Source organism: Magnolia sinica, chromosome 18 (genome assembly GCF_029962835.1).
Source record: "Magnolia sinica isolate HGM2019 chromosome 18, MsV1, whole genome shotgun sequence".
Classification (NCBI taxonomy): domain Eukaryota; kingdom Viridiplantae; phylum Streptophyta; class Magnoliopsida; order Magnoliales; family Magnoliaceae; genus Magnolia; species Magnolia sinica.
In genome coordinates, this window is record NC_080590.1 from 40,506,997 (window position 1) to 40,533,216 (window position 26,220).

General features: G+C 43.7%; 2 protein-coding genes across 2 annotated transcripts; both read right to left on the bottom strand.

Moving 5' to 3' along the window:
* Window positions 1-9,555: 9,555 nt before the first annotated feature.
* LOC131233151 (protein QUIRKY-like) lies at window positions 9,556-13,064 on the bottom strand. The gene has a single exon (XM_058229763.1). The coding sequence runs from the start codon at window positions 12,928-12,930 to the stop codon at window positions 9,901-9,903; it is 3,030 nt and encodes a 1,009-aa protein (XP_058085746.1). The 5' UTR covers window positions 12,931-13,064; the 3' UTR covers window positions 9,556-9,900.
* A 7,011-nt stretch (window positions 13,065-20,075) lies between these two features.
* LOC131233263 (protein QUIRKY-like) lies at window positions 20,076-23,482 on the bottom strand. Its single transcript, XM_058229907.1, has one exon. It carries the CDS (start codon window positions 23,374-23,376, stop codon window positions 20,347-20,349), a length of 3,030 nt encoding a protein of 1,009 aa, XP_058085890.1. The 5' UTR covers window positions 23,377-23,482; the 3' UTR covers window positions 20,076-20,346.
* Window positions 23,483-26,220: the final 2,738 nt, after the last annotated feature.

Here is a 26,220-nt window from a genome sequence, read left to right on the forward strand (position 1 = left end):
GAGAAGAGAGAAGAGAGAAGGAAAAAGGTGAGGAGAAGTGAGAGAGAGTGGGAGATAGTTGCTGGGATCTGATTCTACCATTCCACGTGCCGAATCAGCCTACCCGTATCACTATTCCGACGATTTCGATTCCGGTTTTGGGTAAGAAATCCTAACCCTAATCTATTTTAGGTATCCAAGTAATAGAATCGAAGAAATAACTAACCCATTTCGTGATTCAGGTAGCCGTTGTGCCATAGACGAAGGCATAGTGTTTAAACTGAGTTCGATACGAGTTTACCGGTGAAAGGTGTGGACTATAAATGTTTAGGTTATGGTTTTCAAGGCTTTCAATGTCAGTTAATGATTTATGACTAACTTAATTGCTATCACATGTGCTGAGATACGATGTCTTCCATATGCTACACATAAATATGAATTATGTGAAAAATAATGCATTCCATGTATTTGTTTAAATGTTTGTATGAATATGGAATTATGATTTGTGCTTGCCATGATTGTTGTTTGGGTATACATGATTGTTGTACATGTGGCAACTCTTATGTGGAAGGATTCGCTATAATATGTGTTTTAACTAATTTATTACATATATGTGATATGTGTAGTCTAAGTGTTTGATAAAATGCCTGAATGAGAAAATGCTTGTTGAAATGTATATGATGAGGGTATTGAGATAGGATTCTCAATTCCCTTATCTATAGTTACAGTTTCCTTTATGTAACTAATCTTACTACTATGTGATTTATGGATCAATTGCCTATGAATGATAACATGTGTACTATTTGTTTGTTGAAATGCTCAAATGAGTTATATATTTAGACTGGTTATCACATGCTGTCTTTGTCTATCACATATGAATGCTATTATTTGGAGTATGATTAAGGCTATGATGTAATCTAGGCAATCGGTAATGGTTTATAATCAGTGGTCGAACTGTTTTAGCCATGATGGATACGTTTGATGAATCCAAGTCGTACGGTGATTATCGATAGTGGTTAGGCCACGCAGAGTGCTTACGCGCTCCATGTCGATTAATTCAACGTGCGCTCATACTAGTCGAGCTTGTCAAGTAACCCGATTGGCGTAATATATATTCACCATGTATGGACGCTACTACTTGAATATAAGGTACCAACTTACCAGTGCAAGGCCTGTTAACCTTGGTATCATGATCCGCCTTAACTCATGAGTTGGACATGGTGGTATGGGATATCGTGGTCGAGCTGTCGACCTACGCTGGGGTGACAAGCCTCCCCATAATGTCCAGTGAGCAAACCAAACTCATGAGCCTAATACGGTGGCATGAGACACTGTATTCGAGTTGTCGGCTTACGATTAGGTGACGAGCCGCTCGTAGTGACCTCGAGTATATACTAGGATTACGTTAAGGTGACGAGCCTTTCCATAGTTGCCTCAAGTATAAATAGGCCTGCGTTGAGGTGACGAGCCTCTCCGTATCGACCTAGAACTGTCAATCATATGTGACTACTAGGATTGATGACCCTAGATGGATCAATGTTTGGGTCAATAATATATAGGGAGGTACCTTAGCTTCCCAAACCTGCTGTATGAACAAGTTTAAATAAGAACTTGACTAACACAATCATGCACTGTATTGCATGTGCTTTGGCGAGGAAGCGCACATTTACTGGGAGTATTGCATGCACGATCGTGAGATGATGTCGCTGAGGGAGTGCAGGCGAGGGCATACATCATTGTCGCATACTATTTTTATATTAACAAGAGTACTTAGGACATGATTGTTTGTACTGCTTTATCATTATTGCTTGACTGAATTGATAATATGTTAACCTTTACCTTATAGCTCCACTGAGTTGATCACTCACTCCCACTCTGGGACGGTGTTTTAAAATACCAACCAGACTCTGTTGTAGTTGCAGATGATGACGATGTTGACGAAGCGGAGCCTGACTTTTATGGTGATGAGGAAGAGTTCTCCTATATGCAACTCTCAGGTGGGTCTTAGTAGATCTGGAGTTGCACCATTGGGGCTATAGGGATATGGACTAGATGACATTACACCTGATCATTTTGTAAATTTTGGTATAGTACATGTAACTATTTGACCTGGTGACGTTCATACTCTGGGGACTTACAATTACATATATGCTTATATGTACTTATCGTAGTCTTCCGCTTGCATAATTTAACTGTCTCTGGAGTATGATATGTTGATTTGGTATAATCCCACTCATGTTTAATGCACCAATACGGACAATATTTAATCATTATTATCTATGTTGCATAAGTGATGTGTTGAAACTCAGGAGTTGAGCTCCTGCTCGACCCCCGATTTTCATGGCATTACAGTAGGCCACCTCAGATGCTCGACCTCGGCTTCTTACTACATTTTCTTCTGATTCCGACTACTTAGACCTTATCGGAGAGATCTGTCCAAGATCTTTGCCCAATATCTTAGAAGATAATCGCGATACACTCAGGATACAATTTCCTCTACAATACGCACCTAATAAATAGGAAGATTTCCATCTACGCTACCTACCTTTCAGGTATAAATACAAGCATCTCCAATGGTGAAAGGTACATACAAATCACACTAAAAAATCCTAAGTTCCACTAGACCTAGCTACCTGATTCTAACTTAGGCATCGAAGGGTCACCCTGTAATAGCTAGGGTGTCCTTTATCTTCTTCGTGTGTAGGTACTCGAAGGCCCAACAAGGGTTAACCGAATTTCTGTATCAACAATGAGTATACTTTAATGAATAAAGATTAAAACTTGAAACGTCAATTAACCTTAATTATCTGGAATGTATATGCTACCTTAATGTCTGTCCTCCCTACTAATCCCAAGTACCTTATGATGCAATTATTAGTTAGGGTTTACAAATATTTGATGATTATAGATAATCTTCCTTTCAAGGAACTATAATGTGTGCTCTTTTATACGTATCTTAATTAAAAGGAATACAATACCGCAATTTCAAAAACCCGCCTTCATGATATACATTAAAATCTAATTCCAATGCATGGTGTCATAAGTGCTTGTATTACACCCTATCGAGGTACAACACTCATGCCATGGAACAAAACCTGAAACTGGACCTCCCACTGATGAGGCATTCAGTGTAGACCAAACTTATTTATCTTATCAATTCCACCCGATTGGTGTTACACACATGAGCTGAATATCTTTATTACATTTTCTTATTTATGGATCTTATATATACTCACAGTTTCTCCCACAAGGATCACCAAGGTGTTTGTAAGGTAAAATGCAAGCCTTTAAACTATCACAACACTTGACATCGACTTCCACTGTTCTCTCATTAATTATTAATTAGAGGGCATATGTGGTTTTGAGAGAGGATCTCAAGTTGCGTATATCAAGATAATCTGAATCTGACTATGATGTCTCATATTGTTTCTAAGTCAAACTTTTCTCAAGAATTCTTAGCTCAATGTCATGAATGTCATTATAGGTACATGCACCTCAAAGTGACACTACTTGTTTAGACTATAAACCATTATGTATATCACTTTTATAGATCGAACTTATTTATGACTATTCTTGTCTGTAAACAAGGTTACCTTCATTTACATCCACATTTCATGCACAAACAGATTATCGAGTCTTTAAACTAACATTTGAAATTAAAATAAAATCAAATGAACTATTTTATTTCAAAAATATGTAAAAATAAATACAAGGTTATCAAGAATTCGAATGCAAACGAATTTATGTATTTAAAAGAAATACAAAATCATTAATCTCGATTCTCCTACTGAAAAGCCATCTATTAATCATGTAACACCCCGCATCGTCAAGTCTTTGACTCTTTAGGTGCTACTGTACAAGATACAAGATGTGAGTAAACTATCCAAAATTGATGCACATTATGAGAGATGTGTATAATTAAAATATAAAAAACTGTTAGAAAAAAATCTTTATCTTTACTTTTATTTCTATTATTCTTGAGCCAAGGTTTATACCGATAATACTGTTTCTTTAAGCGATCATCCTGATCACAAAATTAGTAGGTTTCAACCACTTGGTTTTGGTCCTTCGAATCTTCACCATTGCCCACCATCTTCCCTTTATCCTTACTCTTATTCATAAAAAATCACTTTCTTTTCTTTGGTTTATTGCCATTAGATGAGTACACGAGATGAATACTTTCTGATTGCTCTCACCTAAGCCTCTCTTCCTCTTACACACAGTATAATATCAACTTAGTTAAAGTCTATTTTTATTTTTAAGTATTTGAAGCTGAAAAGAAAAGAAATTAACATTAAGTAGACCACTGGATCTTCTAGAATGTTCAATTGGAGTACCCTTAACTTAGTCGCGAGGTTGGCCATCTTTATGATGTGATCCCTAATTCCATCACCATTGTATCTCATAGATACGAGTTCAGTGAAAACCGTTATAGTCTCTGCTTTATCGAATTTTGTAAAGCTCTTTCCAATTTCTTTATTGAACTCGTTTATGTTCTCGTTTTCAGGTATACCCTCACGAAAAGACTTAGGAATGGAATTAATGTCTAATGATCTTTATACTTAACTTATTGATCTATCTCCACCTATTATATTTAGTAATATCATAACCATAGATGGATTCACATGGTTTTGGAAGTTGATTCTCATTTAGGTCTAAGTATAATTTTATACAACTAAGGGCTTGTTTGGCCGGGCGGATTAGAAGGGATTAGAAGGGATTGGAAGGTAAATCTTGGGATTGGCCGGGCGAGCCAAATAGACTCGGGATTCTGATCCCGGGATATATCAATCCCATGGGATTGCCAGCAATCCGCTGACATCACCATCATTACCTTAAAATCCATCCAATCCGCCCTAATCCCATTCATTTTTGCCTTGGGCGTGTTTGGTTCAACGGATTGAAAGGTGCAATCCCGAGATTGGATGGGCGTGCCAAATAAACTCAGTGATCTAATCCCGGGATATAGCAATCCCATGGATCTTACACCAATCCACTGACGCAGCCATAATTACTTTGAAAGTGATGCCATCGACCCTAATACCATTCAATCCCTTCCAATCCGCCCGTCCAAACACACCCTAAGAGTTATTTCTAATGCTTCATTCAATTCTAAGAAGTTTGAGCCATTAAGGGTACGGATGCCTTTAGTTTGGGACAGAATGGATCCAACGTTCATGACTGCAATATAACATGTAACAACTCACATAAGAGGAACACCCATTTAAACCTTAAGCATTAAATAAAAGATACTTATTATACTAAACTTCATCAAATCAACGGGGCAATCGATTAGATTATCCAGGATGATAAGTCTAATTATCAAATCCTAGTGTGAAACCCAGTACGTCATTACGAACCCTTCCTTTCGGTTGAGATCGCAATACATGAGCTGCCTTTACAACATAAGGCTGGGTGGATGTCAATAACGTAGGCCCAAACACTCTAACATCTTTGTGGCAAGATAGACTATTTGATCCCACGCTATTAACACTATCTACCCCACCTTGTTTGGCTCCAGCCAAACAATGAACTCCTTTGGATCGAACACCATTTGTTTGGAGATAAACACCGCCTTATAAATCCTTAATGCATGATGGTTGTAGAATGCCCTTGAATCTAGGACCCAATGAGTATCCTTAGTCACGACCGCTTTAATGGAACATGCAACTTAGAGTATCCACTAAGTCATATAAACTAGGACCCCACCCAATCTAATCGCCCATGATAGATATTCTCAATGCCTCATAGACAAAAAGACGTGTGAATTGAACCATACGGGACATTATACGTAGTCTGTTTAGTCAGTGTACAAATGCCGATAATCCAAACATGCCTTGAGAAGTTTAACCACTTTCAGTTTTAGTATGATGAGTTTAAACATTGTCATTCATCACTCGTGATAATGCACATATATAGATGTATCTTAATGACCAGAGTATATATCTCATCCAATCATACCAACCAAAAAAAGCAAGACTATGATGGAAAATTGATCCTTAAATGTATATCATTTAGGTGCCTAAAATCAGACCTAAACAGGCCTACAACTAGGCCTCCATGAGGTATTATTAAATGGGCTTAAACATGTTCATTCCTGGCCCATAAATAGGCCCTAAAACCTGGCCAAAAAAAAAAGGCCTAGAACCAGCCTCAATCAAACCCTAAAATTAACCCCGAACGAACCTCAAAACAGGCCTACATTCAAGCTTAAAGCAGGCCCAAATACATGCCCAAAACCAGAACCAAAACAGGCCAAAATCTGGCATATAAACAACCTAAAAAATGGGCCCAAAAGTGGCTAAAATCTGGCAAAAAAAAAAAAAGAAGACCCAAACTAGTTCTAAAAGCAGGCCCAAGAAAAAAAAAGTCGAAAATTGAGCCCAGACTAGCGAGCCCAAAACATCAGCCTGCTATTAAATTAAAACAAACCGTTCATTTAGAAAAAAAAATGAAAATCTTAGATTACTATTTGGAATTGAAATTAAAGATTCCCAGCGTATGCAAATCAAGCCGTTCATTTTACAAATCATGGGTTTCAATTGACAAGCATTTAAAATCCAGAATTTTGCGAGGTGCCATATGGACCGTAAAAATTGTAAAAATAAAATAAAATAAAATAAAAAACCTTCCTCAACAAAAACTAAAAATTAAATAATTTTCACCTAAATTCATACATGTGGTGAAAGCTTTGACACGTGAGACCGTAAGTTGGCGCGCATACTTGCAACTTTTATCTCGAAACACGAGCTTCCTAACCGCGCGCATTTACAAGTCAGCTAATGTACACGACACCATACCTACCAATATCACAAACATTAGAAATATCCAAGCCATCCACCAAGTGGACCTCACTTTATAGACGTCTCTGTATAAAGATAAAGGTGGTCCACTCCCACTCAGCAAGCATAGCACAATATAAATAATTGAAGGAGTTAAAACTTTCAGATGATTTTTTTTCACAATCAGGCATTTGCTAGTTAAATGTGGCCCACTGACTGAGTGTAATAACATGATTTTTGAACTAGGGAATCTAAACAGTAATACCCTTCTGATGGATGGCTTGGATAGTACATCTATCTACCAATATCGCAAATGTGATGGCTTGTACGTTGGCTGACTTGTACACGCGTCTGTCTGGACTTAACAAAGCCGTTGAAATAAAACTCCCTAGTGACATCACCCATTCTCTTCCTGGCACCGACAACAATCCGTCCAACACAAGGGCCCACCAAGCGCCCTTTCAACGCCGTTAATAGCGAGTTAGATCCAGCTGGCCTGATTGGAGGACAATGATTGACACTCTACATCTTCCACCGTACACGTGGCATGTGAGAAGTATAAGAGCAGGATATTCGGCAGATGCAATGTTGAGAGGCCCACAAACAATAAAAGGACGTGATTCAATGAAGGCACTCGTGTGATGAGGCGAAGCACGTGTCATAAATTCGGGCAGGTGGCACACGTATAGAAGATTCGGACCATTCATCACGTAGCGCGCTTTGTGGACATGTTACATGCAAAAAATCGTTTGATCACGTGACCCGCACATGCACGTTGAATTCGACCGTTGATGCCCATTGTTCTTGTACGATTTTGGCCCACCTGATTAGTGGACCCACATTATTTTTGGTCCATGGGAAGTTTATACTGTAACCTACCTGATGAATGGCCAGGATCTCTGATATATGTGCAGAAGGTTTTGAATTAGCATCCCATCATGAAATCTTGGTTTTTGGCCGATCAATGTGATAAGTGGTTTGGATCTCATACTTTCGACCGTCATTTCAAAGGTCGTTTTTTTTAAATTAAAAAAAAATCTTCTTGAGCTGCGGAGCTGATGCTTTCTTCTTTTTTCCTTTGTTGCAGAGATTGTTAGATCCTTTTCAGCTTTTGCTAAGCCCACACGTGTGCTTATGCACACGTTGCACATGTGCCACATGTCACGTGGGTCACGAGATACAATCCATCCATCGATCCATGAAATTTTATTGATGCCCTGGCCCAAGAATCAGGTTGACCGGTGGGTCACAGCTTGCAAAAGCAACGGCTGTGAAAGCTTTGGATGAATTTTTCCAACTCCTTCGCAGAGGCGGACTTCGTACTGAGTAACTCAGCACGCTATAGCGTACTCAGTAAACTCTGTGGGGCCCACCATGATGTATGTATCATATCCACGTCGTACATCCGTTGTAACATCTCATTTTAGTGCATAAGCCTAAAATTGAAGTATATCCACTACTTAAGTGGACCACAACACTGGAAAGAATATGAATTTAACGTATACGGTTGAAAATTACATGGGTGGCCACAAAAGTTTTGGACCCTTCATGCATGTCTGTGTGTGACGTTATGAACGGGTTGGATGACAAATAAACATCAGTGCCGGCGCTAGGATGGTTTCAACGATGGGCTTCATTATCCCACTCTTTTCTTTGGTGTGGTCCACTTGAACTTTGGATACGCTCCTATTTAGGCACATGCCCTAAAATGACCCATGAAAATTGATGGATGACGTGGATAATATACATGCGTCAGTGGTGGGTCCCGGACAACGTGATGGATGGATTGGATCTGGACAACGTGTCAAGCTGGCATGCACGTGAGCTGTATTCCACACACGTGTGGCTTAGCAAAACTCTCTCTTCTTAACCATGAAATTAATTATTTGCAAGTGGCCAAACGGTTGAGATCTTCAATCCGGGGGCAAACCCCATCCATGGTGGGCCTACAAGATGACCAGTCTGGATCACGTGAGCCCCACATGTCGGCATCAGAACGCTAGGATGAAGGATAGGGCGTTTTACTTCCTGATTTCTGCAGAATCCCCACACGACACAAGTTACCACATCAACGCTCCAGATATTCCAGCATTGCACATGGGTGCTAGATCCAAGACGTCCATCAGGTGGTTCTGACTTTGCCTATGCCTCTGGTCCAAAAATCAGGCTGGTCCACTTATTTCCTGGACCATGATGTTAGAAACAGTGCGGACGGATTAGAAAACCTTGGTTAGGTTCTTATCGGCTGTCCACTTGTAAAATGTGGCTCAGATGATGGGTTAACCGGCCAGATTTTTGGGCCATGGCCAGCATACAATCATACCTACCTAACTCGTGCTACCGCACAGGGAAGCACCACAACATGTGGTGCCCTACCATCTTTCACCGGCAGCATCCCGCTTTTGATGGATATCCGTATCATAAAAGAAAGAAAGGCCACGATGAAGATCGCCTTGCTCAAAATCAGGCTGATCCACTCATTAGGTGGGCCATACCTGTTTGTTGAGCCAGACCATGGGCCCATCTGATGAGTGCACTGGCCTGATTTTTGTGCCATGTGTTCTTTATAGCGGGGCCTATCATTTCAACGGTGCTGATGTTGTATACAAGTGGTACGCCCCACAATCAAATGGAGTGGACAAGTACTTAGGTAGACGCTTGATATAAAGACAAATAATGGAAAAAGACATATCTAAGACACGGCACCAAAATCAAATGGAGTGGACAAGCATATCCTTTAACATTGGACTAATATTTTTTTTTTTCACTGTCCACTACTTCGACCGGCAAATGATAAAAAAGAAGTATAATTTTTAGTTAATGATACATTTAAACTGTCACCCATAAATAGGACAGCTTAAATTCGGTTACATTCATTACACATGCAGTTTCAAAATCATATCTAAGCGCCTGTATATCAACTATCACACTCTGTCAGAGTATCAACTTTTTATCAACTCCAGGAGGAAAAACCACAGTCACTTGTTGTTATTCTTAGTCAATGAATTCAACTAATCCCCAGCCCTTTTCTCACATGTAGTCATTATTGCCTTTTTTTTCTTTTTCTTTTTTTAATAGGTTACAGCTGCGAGTACACAGGCCACAAACATACCCCACCTCAAAAAACTGGGCCCCACACCTAAATCAACCGATCAGATAAGCTGGGAAGCCGTCTGAAGAAATTCAAACTCGCGGGCGGCATCGGGTCCCGGAACATAGGGTGCCTAAGGAAATAGAATCCGAGAGCAACGGCCACCATCTTCGGTGGGACCACGTAGAGAACGATCGCCACCATCAAACATGCCCCGATGAACAGACGTGTGGCCCGTGGGTCCCTCCAGCTAACCAACGCCTGCAATCTCTCCCCTTGAGTGGCGATATCTCCCAGTACGGTCTGGATCCTGGCCGCTAGCGTCCGCAGCCGATCGTACCGGGTCCGGATGATCTCCGGCGGCTTCGAGCTCGGAACACTGTCGAATTCCTCATCAAGCTCGTCCGGATCAACGGTATCCGCCTGTGATAAACGGATATCCATGCCCGCTGGGATCTTGGGCCGGAATCGGTAGTACCATGCGCCGATAAGGAACACGTACAAAAAAACGGTGGGGATGATTAGCTCAGGGTACCACACGAGCACCAGGTATAACACGTGCACCAGCACAGTCGTGACGGGATTCCTCCACCGTCTGATGTCATCGATCCATCTCGCCAATCCAATGGCCCACGCGATCACGGCCATGATCCGAAACCAGTTGGCCTTGCTCTTCCGCATGCTCCACGCGTGCGAGTCCGCATCGAGCATGTACCTCACGACCTCCACTCCAAGCGGTGGCTCGGACCTTGCAAGCCACGCGGCCACCATCCATGTGGCAGCGCCCCGCAGCGCCTCCTGCTGCGCCACCCCCAGCGGACGAAGGTAGTGCATCCGCGGTAGCAGCGGCTGCCCGTACATCGCGCAGGTCTCGGGCAGCAGAGCCGGGCAGCCGAACCGTACCGCCACCTCGATCTCGCCCATCTTCTTCAGACCCGACTGCAGGAGCACGAGCAGCGGGTACGAGTTCGTGTAGACCCGATTGCTCTCCAGCGTTGATACCCGGATCCGAACTTTCCCGATGCGGTAGTCGGGCTTCCCCTCCGCCACGTCAGCGAACATCCTCCAATTGTCGAAGACGCCGATGGTGAGGACGGTGCACGGATCGTAGACCTGCCACGTGTACTGCTCATTCCACCGTGGATCAAAGCAATCTGTGATGGTTCGGGTCCGGACCCATTTCTTCCCGTACTTGGCCACGCAATAGGCATCGGTGGCCCCTTTGGCCCCACCTTTCGTTTTCATCGGCAGCAGTCCTCGAGCGCCAAGAATCCCCAGCTCGAGGACGCCGACGGGAGGTTTCCAGAGCTGCTTGGCCGTTGGACGGAAATCACTACACACGTGCGCGGCCTCATCCAGCACGTGATATCCCCCTTCCAAGCAAAGCCTGAGATGTATCCGACCACAGTACCCCGCCCCTGGCTGCACGGACCTACTCCCACCTTCCAGCCCGTACCATTTCGACGCCACCTGTCGCTCATCCAGCCGTTGCTCGATCGATCCCAATGCGATCATGACGTGGCCAAGCAGCGCTGCGTCCTTGCTCGACCGATCCTCGGCGAGGATTATTAACTGATCCTCGAGCGGCTCGCTGGCGACGAAGATCAGGTCCTCGTGCCAGGAAAATGAAGAGCTGTGATGGCTCGAGGACCGGCGCGTCCGCAGGGACTGAGATCCTAGCTGCGCCTTCACACGGACATCTGGAGGTGGGCCACCGATACCAACGTGCAGATCTTGTGCTTCGATAACACTCACCCGTAGATACCACAGCTTCGGTGACTGGTAAACCTTTGATCGTGTGTGGCCAACGTACGGCGCGTCGGAATTCCAAGCCTCGGGAAATGCATCATCGGCCTGAGTCCCGATCCAGACCGACAACATAATGTCGCCGGAAACATGACGCCCACCTGGATTCATCTCATCTCCGCCCTCGAGCCGGTACCATTGAGGAGCCAACGGGCTATCCGGCGGGTCCCGTACCGGCACGTCCGATAAATCGAAGCAGACCCCACCAAGGAAAGATTCGGTGGGCCCATCCCAAACCGAAATCTCCAGTGTCGCAGCACCTGAATCCGTCCGATTATGTGCCAGAGCAAACACCTGTTGCCACTCCGGATTTCCAGGAGCTTCCCCCGGTCTATGATACGCCGCAGGCTTCGACCGTACGGAGTGGGTCCCTGTCCTGATCTTCACGTAAGCATTCTCAGCCGTTGATATGCCGCGTGCTTTGACGATTCGTATGAACAAATACTGCATTGGCTCCACCAGATCATAGGCATGACCCCGCTCCGTCTTCTCGTTGGTAAATCTCCCTGTTATCACTCTCGGCGCGAAATCGCCGTTCGGTCTCCTCAGAACCCTAACCCGCTCCCCCGCCGGCGGCGTCTGCATCTTCCTCACCTCCGGCGGAAATTCCGGCGGTGCCTGATGATCAGGTCCCTGCTCCGAATGGACTACAGTCGAATGCACTGGTTCTTCGACGATCACCGTCGGCACAGTTTGAATCTCAATAGCAGTATCCGTTGGGACCGGAGGGTTCACCACCTCCGGCGGCGGTGGCGGAGGATTCTTCTCCGGTTCCGGCGGCGGCGGATCGGGATTCTGCTCTTCGATTACTTCATCGACGTAGTAGATTCTCATCCCAATTTCACCTCTCACCCAACTAAGTATGTTTTTCTTCTCTAAAGGGAAGAATATCAGCCCTTCATTTCCTTTCTTTGGGAACTGGGTCCCGTTAAGACGGACGCGGCCGAGGAAGTGGTTCTTACGGCCACTCCCTCCGCCGCTCCCGATCCTCTTATCGTTGAAGACCTCCACATCGAGCACTTCCGCTTCCATCGTCTTCGGATCGACGATCAGGAATTCGAGCTGCTCGTTCCATATAGGGTTGAGATCTCTTATCTTGGTCTGGGTCCGTTTTCGCTGTCCGTCGAAGTCGATTACGACATATGGGCTTGAGCTTCCTTGGCCGTCCTTCGGGAGGAGATCGCGAGCTTCGATGACTTCTACGATGAGTTTTCTTACTGTGGTTGTTGTTGAATGTGGCGGTGGTTGCGGTGTCGTTGGCGTGGTTGTCATTGTTACATCTTGGGAAGGGAAAGTGGTTTTCCGGTGGATTGTGTCAGATTCCGGCGAGAGGGAAAGAAAGGGAGGAAGAAAAGGGTGCAAGGGTGGATAAAGACGATTGTAAATAGTGGAGTGATGCTTCTTTTACGTAGCTTTGAAGCATGATATAGTAGCCTGCTGACTACTGAAGTGAATCTGAAGCCGTTTAAGAGGTGGGTTCGTGTGTAGGTACTCGAAGGTCCAACAAGGGTTAATCGAATTTCTGTATCACAAGTGAGTATACTTTAATGAATAAAGATCAAAACTTGAATCGTCAATTAACCTTAATTATCTGGAATGTATATGCTACCTTAATATCTGTCCTCCTTACTAATCCTGAGCACCTTATGATGCAATTATTAGTTAGGGTTTACAAATATTTGATGATTATAGATTATCTTCCTTTTAAGGAACCATAATGTGTGCTCTTTTGTACGTATCTTAATTAAGAGGAATACAATACCACAACTTCAAGCACCCACCTTCGTGATATACATTAAAATCCAGTTCCAATGCATGGTGTCATAAGTGCTTGTATTATACCCTATCGAGGTACAACACTCATGCCATGGAACAAAACCTGAAACTGGACCTCCCACTGATGAGGCATTTAGTGTAGACCAAACTTATTTATCTTATCAATTCCTCCTGATTGGTGTTACTACACATGAGCTGAATATCTTTATCATATTTTCTTATTTATGGATCTTATATATACTCGCACTTTCTCCCACAAGGATCACCAAGGTGTTTGTAAGGTAAAGTGCAAGCCTTTAAACTATCACAACACTTGCCATCGACTTCCACTGTTTTCTCATTAATTATTAATTAGAGGGCATATGTGGTTTTGAGAGAGGATCTCAAGTTGTGTACATTAGGATTATCTAAATCTGACTATGATGTCTCATATTATTTCTAAGTTAAACTTTTCTCAAGAATTCTTAGCTCAATGTCATGAATGTCATTATAGGTACATGTACCTCAAAGTGATAACACTACTTGTTTAGACAATAAACCATTATGTATATCACTTTTATGGATCGAACTTATTTATGACTATTCTTGTCTATAAACAAGGTTGCCTTCATTTACATCCACATTTCATGCACAAACAGATTATCGAGTCTTTAAACCAACATTTGAAATTAAAATAAAATCAAATGAACTATTTTATTTCAAAAACATGTAAAAATAAATACAAGGTTATCAAGAATTTGATTGCAAACTAATTTATGTATTTAAAAGAAATACAAAATCATTAATCTCGATTCTCCTACTGAAAAGCCATCTATTGATCATGTAACACCCCGCATCGTCGAGTCTTTGGCTCTTTAGGTGCTACTGTACAAGATACAAGATGTGAGTAAACGACCCAAAATTGATGCACATTATGAGAGATGTGTATAATTAAAATATAAAAAACTGTTAGAAAAGAATCTTTATCTTTACTTTTGTTTTTATTATTCTTGAGCCAAGGTTTATACCCATAACACTATTTCTTTAAGCGATCATCCTGATCACAAAATTAGTAGGTTTCAACCACTTGGTTTTGGTCCTTCGAATCTTCACCATTGCCCACCATCTTCCCTTTACCCTTGCTCTTATTCATAAAATTTCACTTTCTTTTCTTTGGTTTATTGCCATTAGATGAGTACACGAGATCAGCACTTTCTGATTGCTCTCACCTAAGCCTCTCTTCCTCTTACACACAGTATAATATCAACTCAGTTAAGGTTTATTTTTATTTTTGAGTATTTGAAGCTGAAAGGAAGAGAAATCAACATTAAGTAGACCACTGGGTCTTCTAGAATATTCAATTGGAGTACCCCTAACTTAGTCGCGAGGTTGGCCATCTTTATGATGTGATCCCTAATTCCATCACTATTGTATTTCAGAGATACGAGTTCAGTGAAAACCATTATAGTCTCTGCTTTATCGAATTTTGTAAAGATCTTTCCAATTTCTTTGTTGAACTCATTTACGTTCTCGTTTTCAGGTATACCCTCACGAAAAGACTTAGGAATGGAATTAATGTCTAATGATATTTATACTTATTGATCTATCCCCACCTATTATATTTGGTAATATCATAACCATAGATCGATTCACTTGGTTTTGGAGGTTGATTCTCATTTAGGTCTAAGTATAATTTTATACAACTAAGGGCCTGTTTGGCCGGGTGGATTAGAAGGGATTGGAAGGGATTAAAAGGGATTGGAAGGTAAATCTTGGGATTGGCCGGGCGAGCCAAATAGACTCGGGATTCTGATCCCGGGATATATCAATCCCATGGGATTGCCAGCAATCCACTGACATCACCATCATTACCTTGAAATCCATCCAATCCGTCCTAATCCCATTCATTTTTGCATTGGGCGTGTTTGGTTCGACGGATTGAAAGGGATTGGAAGGTGCAATCCTGGGATTGGATGGGTGTGCCAAACAAACTCAGTGATCTAATCCCGGGATATAACAATCCCATGGATCTTACACCAATCCACTGACGCAGCCATCATTACTTTGAAAGTGATGCCATCCACCCTAATACCATTCAATCCCTTCCAATCCGCCTGTCCAAACACACCCTAAGAGTTATTTCTAATGCCTCCTTCAATTCTAAGAAGTTTGAGCCATTAAGGGTAGGGATGCCTTTAATTTGGGACAGAATGGATCCAATGTTCATGACTGTAATATAACATGTGTAACAACTCTCATAAGAGGAGCACCCATTTAAACTTTAAGCATTAAATAAAAGATACTTATTATACTAAACTTCATCTAATCAATGGGGCAATCGATTAGATTATCCTGGATGATAGGTCTAATTATCAAATCCTGGTGTGAAACCTAGTACGTCATTACGACCCCTTCCTTTCGGATGAGATCGCAATACATGAGCCGCCTTTACAACATAAGGCTGGGTGGATGTCAATAACGTAGGCCCAAACACTCTAACATCTTTGTGGCAAGATAGACCATTTGGTCCCATGCTGTTAACACTATGTACCCCACCTCGTTTAGCTCCAGCCAAACAACGAACTCCTTTGGATCGAACACCATTTGTTTGGAGACAAACATCGCCTTATAGATCCTTAATGCACGATGGTTGTAGAATGCCTTTGAATCTAAGACCTAATGAGTATCCTTAGCCATGACCACTTGGGTGGAACATGCAACTTAGAGTATCCACTAAGTCATGTAAACTAGGACCCCACCCATTCTAATCGCCCATGATGGATATTCTCAATGCCTCATAGACAAAAAGACGTGTGAATTGAACCATACGGGACATTATACGTAGTCTGTTTAGTCAGTGTACAAATGCCGATAATCCAAACATGCGTTGAGAAGTTTAACCACTTTCAATTTTAGTACGATGAGTTTAAACATTGTCGTTCATCAATCGTGATAATGCACATATACAGATGTATCTTAATGACTAGAGTATATATCCCATCCACTCATACCAACCAAAAAAAGCAAGACCATGATGGAAAATTGGTCCTTAAATGTATATCATTTAGGTGCCTAAAATCAGACCTAAACAGGCCTACAACTAGGCCTCCATGAGGTATTTAATAAACATGCTCATTCCTGGCCCATAAATAGCTCCAAATCGTGCCCAAAAAAAAAAGGCCTAGAACCAGCCTCAATCAAACCCTAAAATTAACCCCGAACGAACCTCAAAACAGGCCTACATTCAAGCTTAAAGCAGGCCCAAATACATGTCCAAAACCAGAACCAAAACAGGCCAAACTCTGGCACATAAACGACCTAAAAAATGGGCCCAAAAGTGGCTAAAATCTGGCAAAAAATAAAAAACTAGACCCAAACTAGTTCTAAAAGCAGGCCCAAGAAAAAAAAAGGTCCAAAAATGAGCCCAGACCAGCGAGCCCAAAACATCAGCCTGCTATTGAATTAAAACAAACCGTTCATTTAGAAAAAAAAATGAAAATCTTAGATTACTATTTGGAATTAAAATTAAAGATTCCCACTCCCAGCTTATGCAAATCAAGCCGTTCATTTTACAAATCATGGGTTTCAATTGACAAGCATTTAAAATCCAGAATTTTGGGAGGTGCCATATGGACCATAAAAATTTTAAAAATAAAATAAAATAATAAATAATAAATAAAAATAACTTCCTCAACAAAAACTAAAAATTAAATAATTTTCGCCTATATTCATACATGTGGTGAAAGCTTTGACACGTGAGACCGTAAGTTGGCGCGCATACTTGCAACTTTTATCTCGAAACACGAGCTTCCTAACCGCACGCGCATTTACAAGTCAGCTAATGTACACGCCACCGTACGTGCCAATATCACAAATATGAGAAATATCCAAGCCATCCACCAAGTGAACCTCACTTCATAGACGTCTCTGTATAAAGATAAAGGTGGCCCACTCCCACTCAGTAAGCATAGCACAATATAAATAATTGAAGGAGTTAAAACTTTCAGATGATTACTTTTCACAATCAGGCATTTGTTAGTTAAATGTGGTCAACTGACTTAGTGTACGAACATGATTTTTGAAATAGGAAATCTAAACAGTAATACCCTTCTGATGAATGGCTTGGATATTGCATCTATCTACCAATATGGCACATGTGATGGCGTGTACGGTGGCTGACTTGTACACGCGTCTGTGTGGCCTTAACAAAGCCGTTGAAATACAACTCCCTAGTGACATCACCCATTCTCTTCCTGGCACCGACAACAATCCGTCCAACACAAGGGCCCACCAAGCGCCCTTTCACCGCCGTTAATAGCGAGTTAGATCCAGCTGGACTGATTGGAGGACAATGATTGACACTCTACATCTTCCACCGTACACGTGGCATGTGAGAAGTATAAGAGCAGGATATTCGGCAGATGCAATGCTGAGAGGCCCACAAACAATAAAAGGTCGTGATTCAACGAAGGCACTCGTGTGATGAGGCGAAGCACGTGTCATAAATTCGGGCAGGTGGCACACGTATAGAAGATTCGGACCATTCATCACGTAGCGCGCTTTGTGGACATGTTACATGCAAAAAATCGTTTGATCACGTGACCGCACATGTACGTTGAATTCGACCGTTGATGCCCATTTTTCTTGTACAATTTTGGACCGCCTGATCAGTGGACCCACATTATTTTTGGTCCATGGGAATTTTATACTGTAACCTACCTGATGAATGGCCAGGATCTCTGATATATGTGCAGAAGGTTTTGAATTAGCATCCCATCATGAAATCTTGGGTTTTGGCCGATCAATGTGAAGAGGTTTGGATCTCATACTTTCGACCGTCATTTCAACGGTCGCTTTTTTTTTAATTTTAAAAAATCTTCTTGAGCTGCGGAGCTGATGCTTTCTTCTTTTTTCCTTTGTTGCAGAGATTGTTAGATCCTTTTCAGCTTTTGCTAAGCCCACACGTGTGCTCATGTACACGTTGCACATGTGCCACATGTCACGTGGGTCACGAGATACAATCCATCCATCGATCCATGAAATTTTATTGATGCCCTGGCCCAAGAATCAGGTTGACCAGTGGGTCACAGTTTGCAAAAGCAACGGCTGTGAAAGCTTTGGATGAATTTTTCCAACTCCTTCGCCGAGGCGGACTTCGTACTGAGTAACTCAGCACGCTATAGCGTACTCAGTAAACTCTGTGGGGCTCACCATGATGTATGTATCATATCCACGTCGTACATCCGTTTTAACATCTCATTTCAGTGCATAAGCCTAAAATTGAAGTATATCCACTACTTAAGTGGACCACAACACCAGAAAGAATATGAATTTAACGCATACGGTTGAAAATTTCTTGGGGGGCCACAAAAGTTTTGGACCCTTCATGCATGTCTGTGTGTGACGTTATGAACGGGTTAGATGACAAATAAACATCACTGCGGGCCCTGGGATGGTTTCAATGATGGACGTCATTATCCCACTGTTTTATGTGGTGTGGTCCACTTGAACTTTGGATATGCTCCTATTTAGGCACATGCCCTAAAATGACCCATGAAAACTGATGGATGACGTGGATAATATACATGCGTCAGTGGTGGGTCCCGGACAACGTGATGGATGGATTGGATATGGACAACGTACCAAGCTGGTATGCACATGTGTGGCGTGTGCATGAGCTGTATTCCACACACGTGTGGCTTAGCAAAACTCTCTCTTCTTAACCATGAAATTAATTATTTGCAAGTGGTCAAACGGTTGAGATCTTCAATCCGGGGGCAAACCCCATCCATGGTGGGCCCACTAGATGACCAGTCTGGATCACGTGAGCCCCACATGTCGGTGTCAGAACGCTAGGATGAAGGATAGGGCGTTTTACTTCCTGATTTCTGCAAAATCCCCACACGGCACAAGGCACCACATCAACGCTCCAGATATTCCAGCATTGCACATGGGTGCTAGATCCAAGACGTCCATCAGGTGGTTCTGACTTTGCCTATGCCTCTGGTCCAAAAATCAGGCTGGTCCACTTATTTCCTGGACCGCGATGTTAGAAACAGTGCAGACGGATTAGAAAATCTCGGTTAACTTCTTTTCAGCTGTCCACTTGTAAAATGTGGCTCAGATGGTGGGTTAACCGGCCAGATTTTTGGGCCATGGCCAGCATACAATCATACCTAACTAACTTGTGGTACCCTACAGGGAATCACCACAGCATGTGGTGCCCTACCATCTTTCACCGGCAGCATCCCGCTTTTGATGGATATCCGTACCATAAAAGAAAGAAAGGCCACGATGAAGATCGCCTTGCTCGAAATCAGGCTGATCCACTCATTAGGTGGGCCATACCTGTTTGTTGAGCCAGACCATGGGCCCATCTGATGAGTGCACTGGCCTGATTTTTGTGCCATGTGTTCTTTATAGCGGGGCCTATCATTTCAACGGTGCTGATGTTGTATACAAGTGGTACTCCCCACAATCAAAATCAAATGGAGTGGGCAACCATATCCTTTAACATTGGACTAATGTTTTTTTTTTTTTTTTTAACTGTCCACTAATTCGACCGGCAAATGATAAAACAAAAAAAAAAAAAAAGAAGAAGTGTAATTTTTAATTAACAATACATTTAAACTGTCACCCATAAATAGGACAGGTTAAATTCGGTTACATTCAGACACACGCAGTTTCAAAATCATATCTAAGCGCCTGTATATCAACTATCACACTCTGTCAGAGTATCAACTTTTTATCAACTCCAGAGGAAAAAGCGCAGTCACTTGTTGTTATTCGTAGTCAATGAATTCAACCAATCCCCAACCCTTTTCTCACAAGTAGTCATTATTGCCTTTTTTTTCTTTTTCTTTTTTTAATAGGTTACAGCTGCGAGTACACAGGCCACAAACATACCCAACCTCAAAAAACTGGGCCCCACACCTAAATCAACCGATCAGATAAGCTGGGAAGCCGTCTGAAGAAATTCAAAGTCGCGGGCGGCATCGGGTCCCGGAACATAGGGTGCCTAAGGAAATAGAATCCGAGAGCAACGGCCACCATCTTCGGTGGGACCACGTAGAGAACGATCGCCACCATCAAACATGCCCCGATGAACAGACGTGTGGCCCGTGGGTCCCTCCAGCTAACCAACGCCTGCAATCTCTCCCCTTGAGTGGCGATATCTCCCAGTACGGTCTGGATCCTGGCCGCTAGCGTCCGCAGCCGATCGTACCGGGTCCGGATGATCTCCGGCGGCTTCGAGCTCGGAACACTGTCGAATTCCTCATCAAGCTCGTCCGGATCAACGGTATCCGCCTGTGATAAACGGATATCCATGCCCGCTGGGATCTTGGGCCGGAACCGGTAGTACCATGCGCCGATAAGGAACACGTACAAAAAAACGGTGGGGATGATTAGCTCAGGGTACCACACGAGCACCAGGTATAACACGTGCACCAGCACAGTCGTGACGGGATTCCTCCACCGTCTGATGTCATCGATCCATCTCGCCAATCCAATGGCCCAAGCGATCACGGCCATGATCCGAAACCAGTTGGCCTTGCTCTTCCGCATGCTCCACGCGTGCGAGTCCGCATCGAGCATGTACCTCACGACCTCCACTCCAAGCGGTGGCTCGGACCTTGCAAGCCACGCGGCCACCATCCATGTGGCAGCGCCCCGCAGCGCCTCCTGCTGCGCCACCCCCAGCGGACGAAGGTAGTGCATCCGCGGTAGCAGCGGCTGCCCGTACATCGCGCACGTCTCGGGCAGCAGAGCCGGGCAGCCGAACCGTACCGCCACCTCGATCTCGCCCATCTTCTTCAGACCCGACTGCAGGAGCACGAGCAGCGGGTACGAGTTCGTGTAGACCCGATTGCTCTCCAGCGTTGATACCCGGATCCGAACCTTCCCGATGCGGTAGTCGGGCTTCCCCTCCGCCACGTCAGCGAACATCCTCCAATTGTCGAAGACGCCGATGGTGAGGACGGTGCACGGATCGTAGACCTGCCACGTGTACTGCTCATTCCACCGTGGATCAAAGCAATCGGTGATGGTTCGGGTCCGGACCCATTTCTTCCCGTACTTGGCCACGCAGTAGGCATCGGTGGCCCCTTTGGCCCCACCTTTCGTTTTCATCGGCAGCAGTCCTCGAGCGCCAAGAATCCCCAGCTCGAGGACGCCGACGGGAGGTTTCCAGAGCTGCTTGGCCGTCGGACGGAAATCACTACACACGTGCGCGGCCTCATCCAGCACGTGATATCCCCCTTCCAAGCAGAGCCTGAGATGTATCCGACCACAGTACCCCGCCCCTGGCTGCACACACCTACTCCCACCCTCCAGCCCGTACCATTTTGACGCCACCTGTCGCTCATCCAGCCGTTGCTCGATCGATCCCAATCCGACCATGACGTGGCCAAGCAGCGCTGCGTCCTTGCTCGACCGATCCTCGGCGAGGATTATTAACTGATCCTCGAGCGGCTCGCTGGCGACGAAGATCAGGTCCTCGTGCCAGGAAAATGAAGAGCTGTGATGGCTCGAGGACCGGCGCGTCCGCAGGGACTGAGATCCTAGCTGCGCCTTCACACGGACATCTGGAGGTGGGCCACCGATACCAACGTGCAGATCTTGTGCTTCGATAACACTCACCCGTAGATACCACAGCTTCGGTGACTGGTAAACCTTTGATCGTGTGTGGCCCACGTACGGCGCGTCGGAATTCCAAGCCTCGGGAAATGCATCATCGGCCTGAGTCCCGATCCAGACCGACAACATAATGTCGCCGGAAACATGACGCCCACCTGGATTCATCTCATCTCCGCCCTCGAGCCGGTACCATTGAGGAGCCAACGGGCTATCCGGCGGGTCCCGTACCGGCACGTCCGATAAATCGAAGCAGACCCCACCAAGGAACGCTTCGGTGGGCCCATCCCAAACCGAAATCTCCAGTGTCGCAGCACCTGAATCCGTCCGATTATGTGCCAGAGCAAACACCTGTTGCCACTCCGGATTTCCAGGAGCTTCCCCCGGTCTATGATACGCCGCAGGCTTCGACCGTACGAAGTGGGTCCCTGTCCTGATCTTCACGTAAGCATTCTCAGCCGTTGATATGCCGCGTGCTTTGACGATTCGTATGAACAAATACTGCATTGGCTCTACCAGATCATAGGCATGACCCCGCTCCGTCTTCTCGCTGGTAAATCTCCCTGTTATCACTCTCGGCGCGAAATCGCCGTTCGGTCTCCTCAGAACCCTAACCCGCTCCCCCGCCGGCGGCGTCTGCATCTTCCTCACCTCCGGCGGAAATTCCGGCGGTGCCTGATGATCAGGTCCCTGCTCCGAATGGACTACAGTCGAATGCACTGGTTCTTCGACGATCACCGTCGGTACAGTTTGAATCTCAATAGCAGTATCCGTTGGGACCGGAGGGTTCACCACCTCCGGCGGCGGTGGCGGAGGATTCTTCTCCGGTTCCGGCGGCGTCGGATCGGGATTCTGCTCTTCGATTACTTCATCGACGTAGTAGATTCTCATCCCAATTTCACCTCTCACCCAACTAAGTATGTTTTTCTTCTCTAAAGGGAAGAATATCAGCCCTTCATTTCCTTTCTTTGGGAACTGGGTCCCGTTAAGACGGACGCGGCCGAGGAAGTGGTTCTTACGGCCACTCCCTCCGCCGCTCCCGATCCTCTTATCGTTGAAGACCTCCACATCGAGCACTTCCGCTTCCATCGTCTTCGGATCGACGATCAGGAATTCGAGCTGCTCGTTCCATATAGGGTTGAGATCTCTTATCTTGGTCTGGGTCCGTTTTCGCTGTCCGTCGAAGTCGATTACGACATATGGGCTTGAGCTTCCTTGGCCGTCCTTCGGGAGGAGATCGCGAGCTTCGATGACTTCTACGATGAGTTTTCTTACTGTGGTTGTTGTTGAATGTGGCGGTGGTTGCGGTGTCGTTGGCGTGGTTGTCATTGTTACATCTTGGGAAGGGAAAGTGGTTTTCCGGTGGATTGTGTCAGATTCCGGCGAGAGGGAAAGAAAGGGAGGAAGAAAAGGGTGCAGGGGTGGATAAAGACGATTGTAAATAGTGGAGTGATGCTTCTTTTACGTAGCTTTGAAGCATGATATAGTAGCCTGCTGACTACTGAAGTGAATCTGAAGCCGTTTAAGAGGTGGGTCCGTAGTGGGAGAAAGTATGGGTTATTAAACAATCCTAGCCATTCAATTGGGAGTCTAGCTCATAGGATGGGAATGTTATGGACAGGATCATTTCAACAGATTGGAACCGTACATATTGTGGGGCCTATCATGGATGGTCCATGTCTCAAAAATCACAACCATTAGATAGTCCTCCCCCATCACATTTCTACTATTTTCGCTCTTGAATCTAGTATCAAAATATGAAAACTCAGACTCGACTGGATGTTGGGTCGGGTTGAGTTAAAGACCCGACCCGACCCAATTCGAAATTTAACAGCGATTAGTTGAAAAGTAAGAATAGGCAGATGTGTTTGATTTCTACTATTTACAACCTGAGCAGCTTTTGGACAGTTTTGTCCCATAGTTAGTTTCCTTAATGCTGAAACCTTTGGATATTTAAAGGACATGGTGGACATTTGAATTAGATGATATGGGTATTTTAGGAACAAAAAACGTTGCTATTGTCATTGATCGAACGGTGATGATTTCACTCCCATAAAGGCATGGATACCCTTGGAAAGGCCTCTTATCGTGAGCGTTTTGCAACGGTAAAGTGGTACCCATATGTACAGACAGATTGCATCCTTGGATTGATTTGAACGGTTCGAATTTCCGATGCCAATATGTAAGAGCTGTTGTTTTACAATTATTCTTCATTGATTATCTTGACCTTTGAATCTTGGATGACCATTTGGATTTGAAGAGGCTGAAAAAAGACATACAACTTGGAACCAGAATTGATAAAAAGGGAGAATTGATGTTGCATGGCTGATAGGCGAAAACAAATGTTTCTTCCTTAGCCTCCATTGGAGCAATAGGATGATTCAATTCTTAATCGAGTTGTTCTATATAATTATACTTAAAACCCTATCAATTTTATAAAATTATACTCAAAATCTTTTAAATTTGCATGTATAGCCTACCTAGGTTTTTGAATATTATGATTGTTACGAGGAAATCTGATCCGACAAGTCAAGCTGATTATAGAGCTCGAAGCTCAGAGGGAAGACCTCGGGAGGCTATGAAGGTTCAGTGTGGCCATGTCTGCTACCGACGAATCACAACTCCGAGCTATGATCCTTGTCCAATAATTTACATTGGCGAATCAGCCGAGCTACGTGTACATCTGAGTCCGAGGTCAATTATTCGATTTTCCGAATACTAGTACTCGGCCTTGGGTCTGGACAGGATGAGGCCAAGCCCGGGTGGGGACACTTCGAGTGTCGAACCGGGAGACTAACCTAAATACGGACGTGACCGAAGATCTCGTTCAGGGATACGCGCCCTTAAGACATGATACGTTACACGACTCAAAGATTGCGGATAATATCTCCACGATTACAATATCCGCATGATTGAGTAAATCGTGCCAAGATTAACGGACGCGATCCTCTCTACCCACAGGTATAAATACCAGGGGACCCCATTGCAATAGGTACACAATATCTTGCACCCTCTCTCTACGTCACGCGACTTAGACCCAGATTCTTAGCCTGACTTTGGCATCGGAGGGTTTTCTGCTCTAGTCAGGGTCTCATTTGTCATTCTCTTGTATAGGCTTATAAGGTTCGGAGTGAGTGATCGGAGCTCAGCGAGGGTGAACCGGATTTTTGCATCAACAATGATTTTAGGATATATATATTTTTTCATTATAATAAGGTGCATCAGATTAATTGTGGGTGTTCCTTCTTAATTGTTTTATATGGTGTCACACCCTGAAATTTGGGTCCTAAGTGTGCACCCTTAAACCTGAATTATAGTTCATGACTCGCACAATAAGTATACTAAAATCAATTAATTCTATAATTAGTCAAAGGTACCGTTTATATGCACTCTAAATTTAAATCGGACAATTGTTTAGTTAGTCAAAGGCACCGTCTATATGCACTGTAAGTTTCATCTAGATCTATCTATTAAACATTCACACAACCATTTAACACCAACACCCACATATTTCCAATATTCACAAACCACCTAACTTTATTCATTAGATACCATTCGTTAAATTAACATCGTCTACCCATTTCAGAGCTTATTTATAATAACTATTAATAATAAAATAAAAACTCATATTCAATGAAATTAACTAAAATGTAACAACACCAAAGTAATAAAACATTCAAGTAACTAAAAACATGTTTCAAAGTTAAATGACAACTTGTTTTAAATTCCGATAGGCTAAATTCGATAATCATTCTAAAGCAGTAGTTCATATTGATTTAAATAGGACCACGTGTCCAATTTTCTTTGACTTGGTTATGTTCTCCTATTCTTGAGCTAAGGGTTCAACCTTGGTCACATCTCTACAGTTTTTCCATCAACGAAAGTATATGTTGGCCAAGCTTAGTGAGAAACCCAACATGATTCATGTGCATTAAAATTAAGAGAGTATAAAAACACAAAATGCACAATGGTTTGAATCCATTAGATGATATGGTTGTCCAAATGCTTGGGTTGGATAATTGTCAACCTGCATCCACCCATTTGAGTAGATAGTTAAAATGGAGTAGCATACTTGATAGATGAGGTAAATCTTATGAAATTTCACCCTCATGGCCCTCTGCTTGCAAAAGTGAAATAAAGCTTTAGTAAGAAAGTTGACCATAAATGGTTTTC

Bases quoted from the DNA above. Each gene is read 5' to 3' on its own strand.
- LOC131233263 (XM_058229907.1), bottom strand. From the start codon at position 23,376: ATGACAACCACGCCAACGACACCGCAACCACCGCCACATTCAACAACA.
- LOC131233151 (XM_058229763.1), bottom strand. From the start codon at position 12,930: ATGACAACCACGCCAACGACACCGCAACCACCGCCACATTCAACAACA.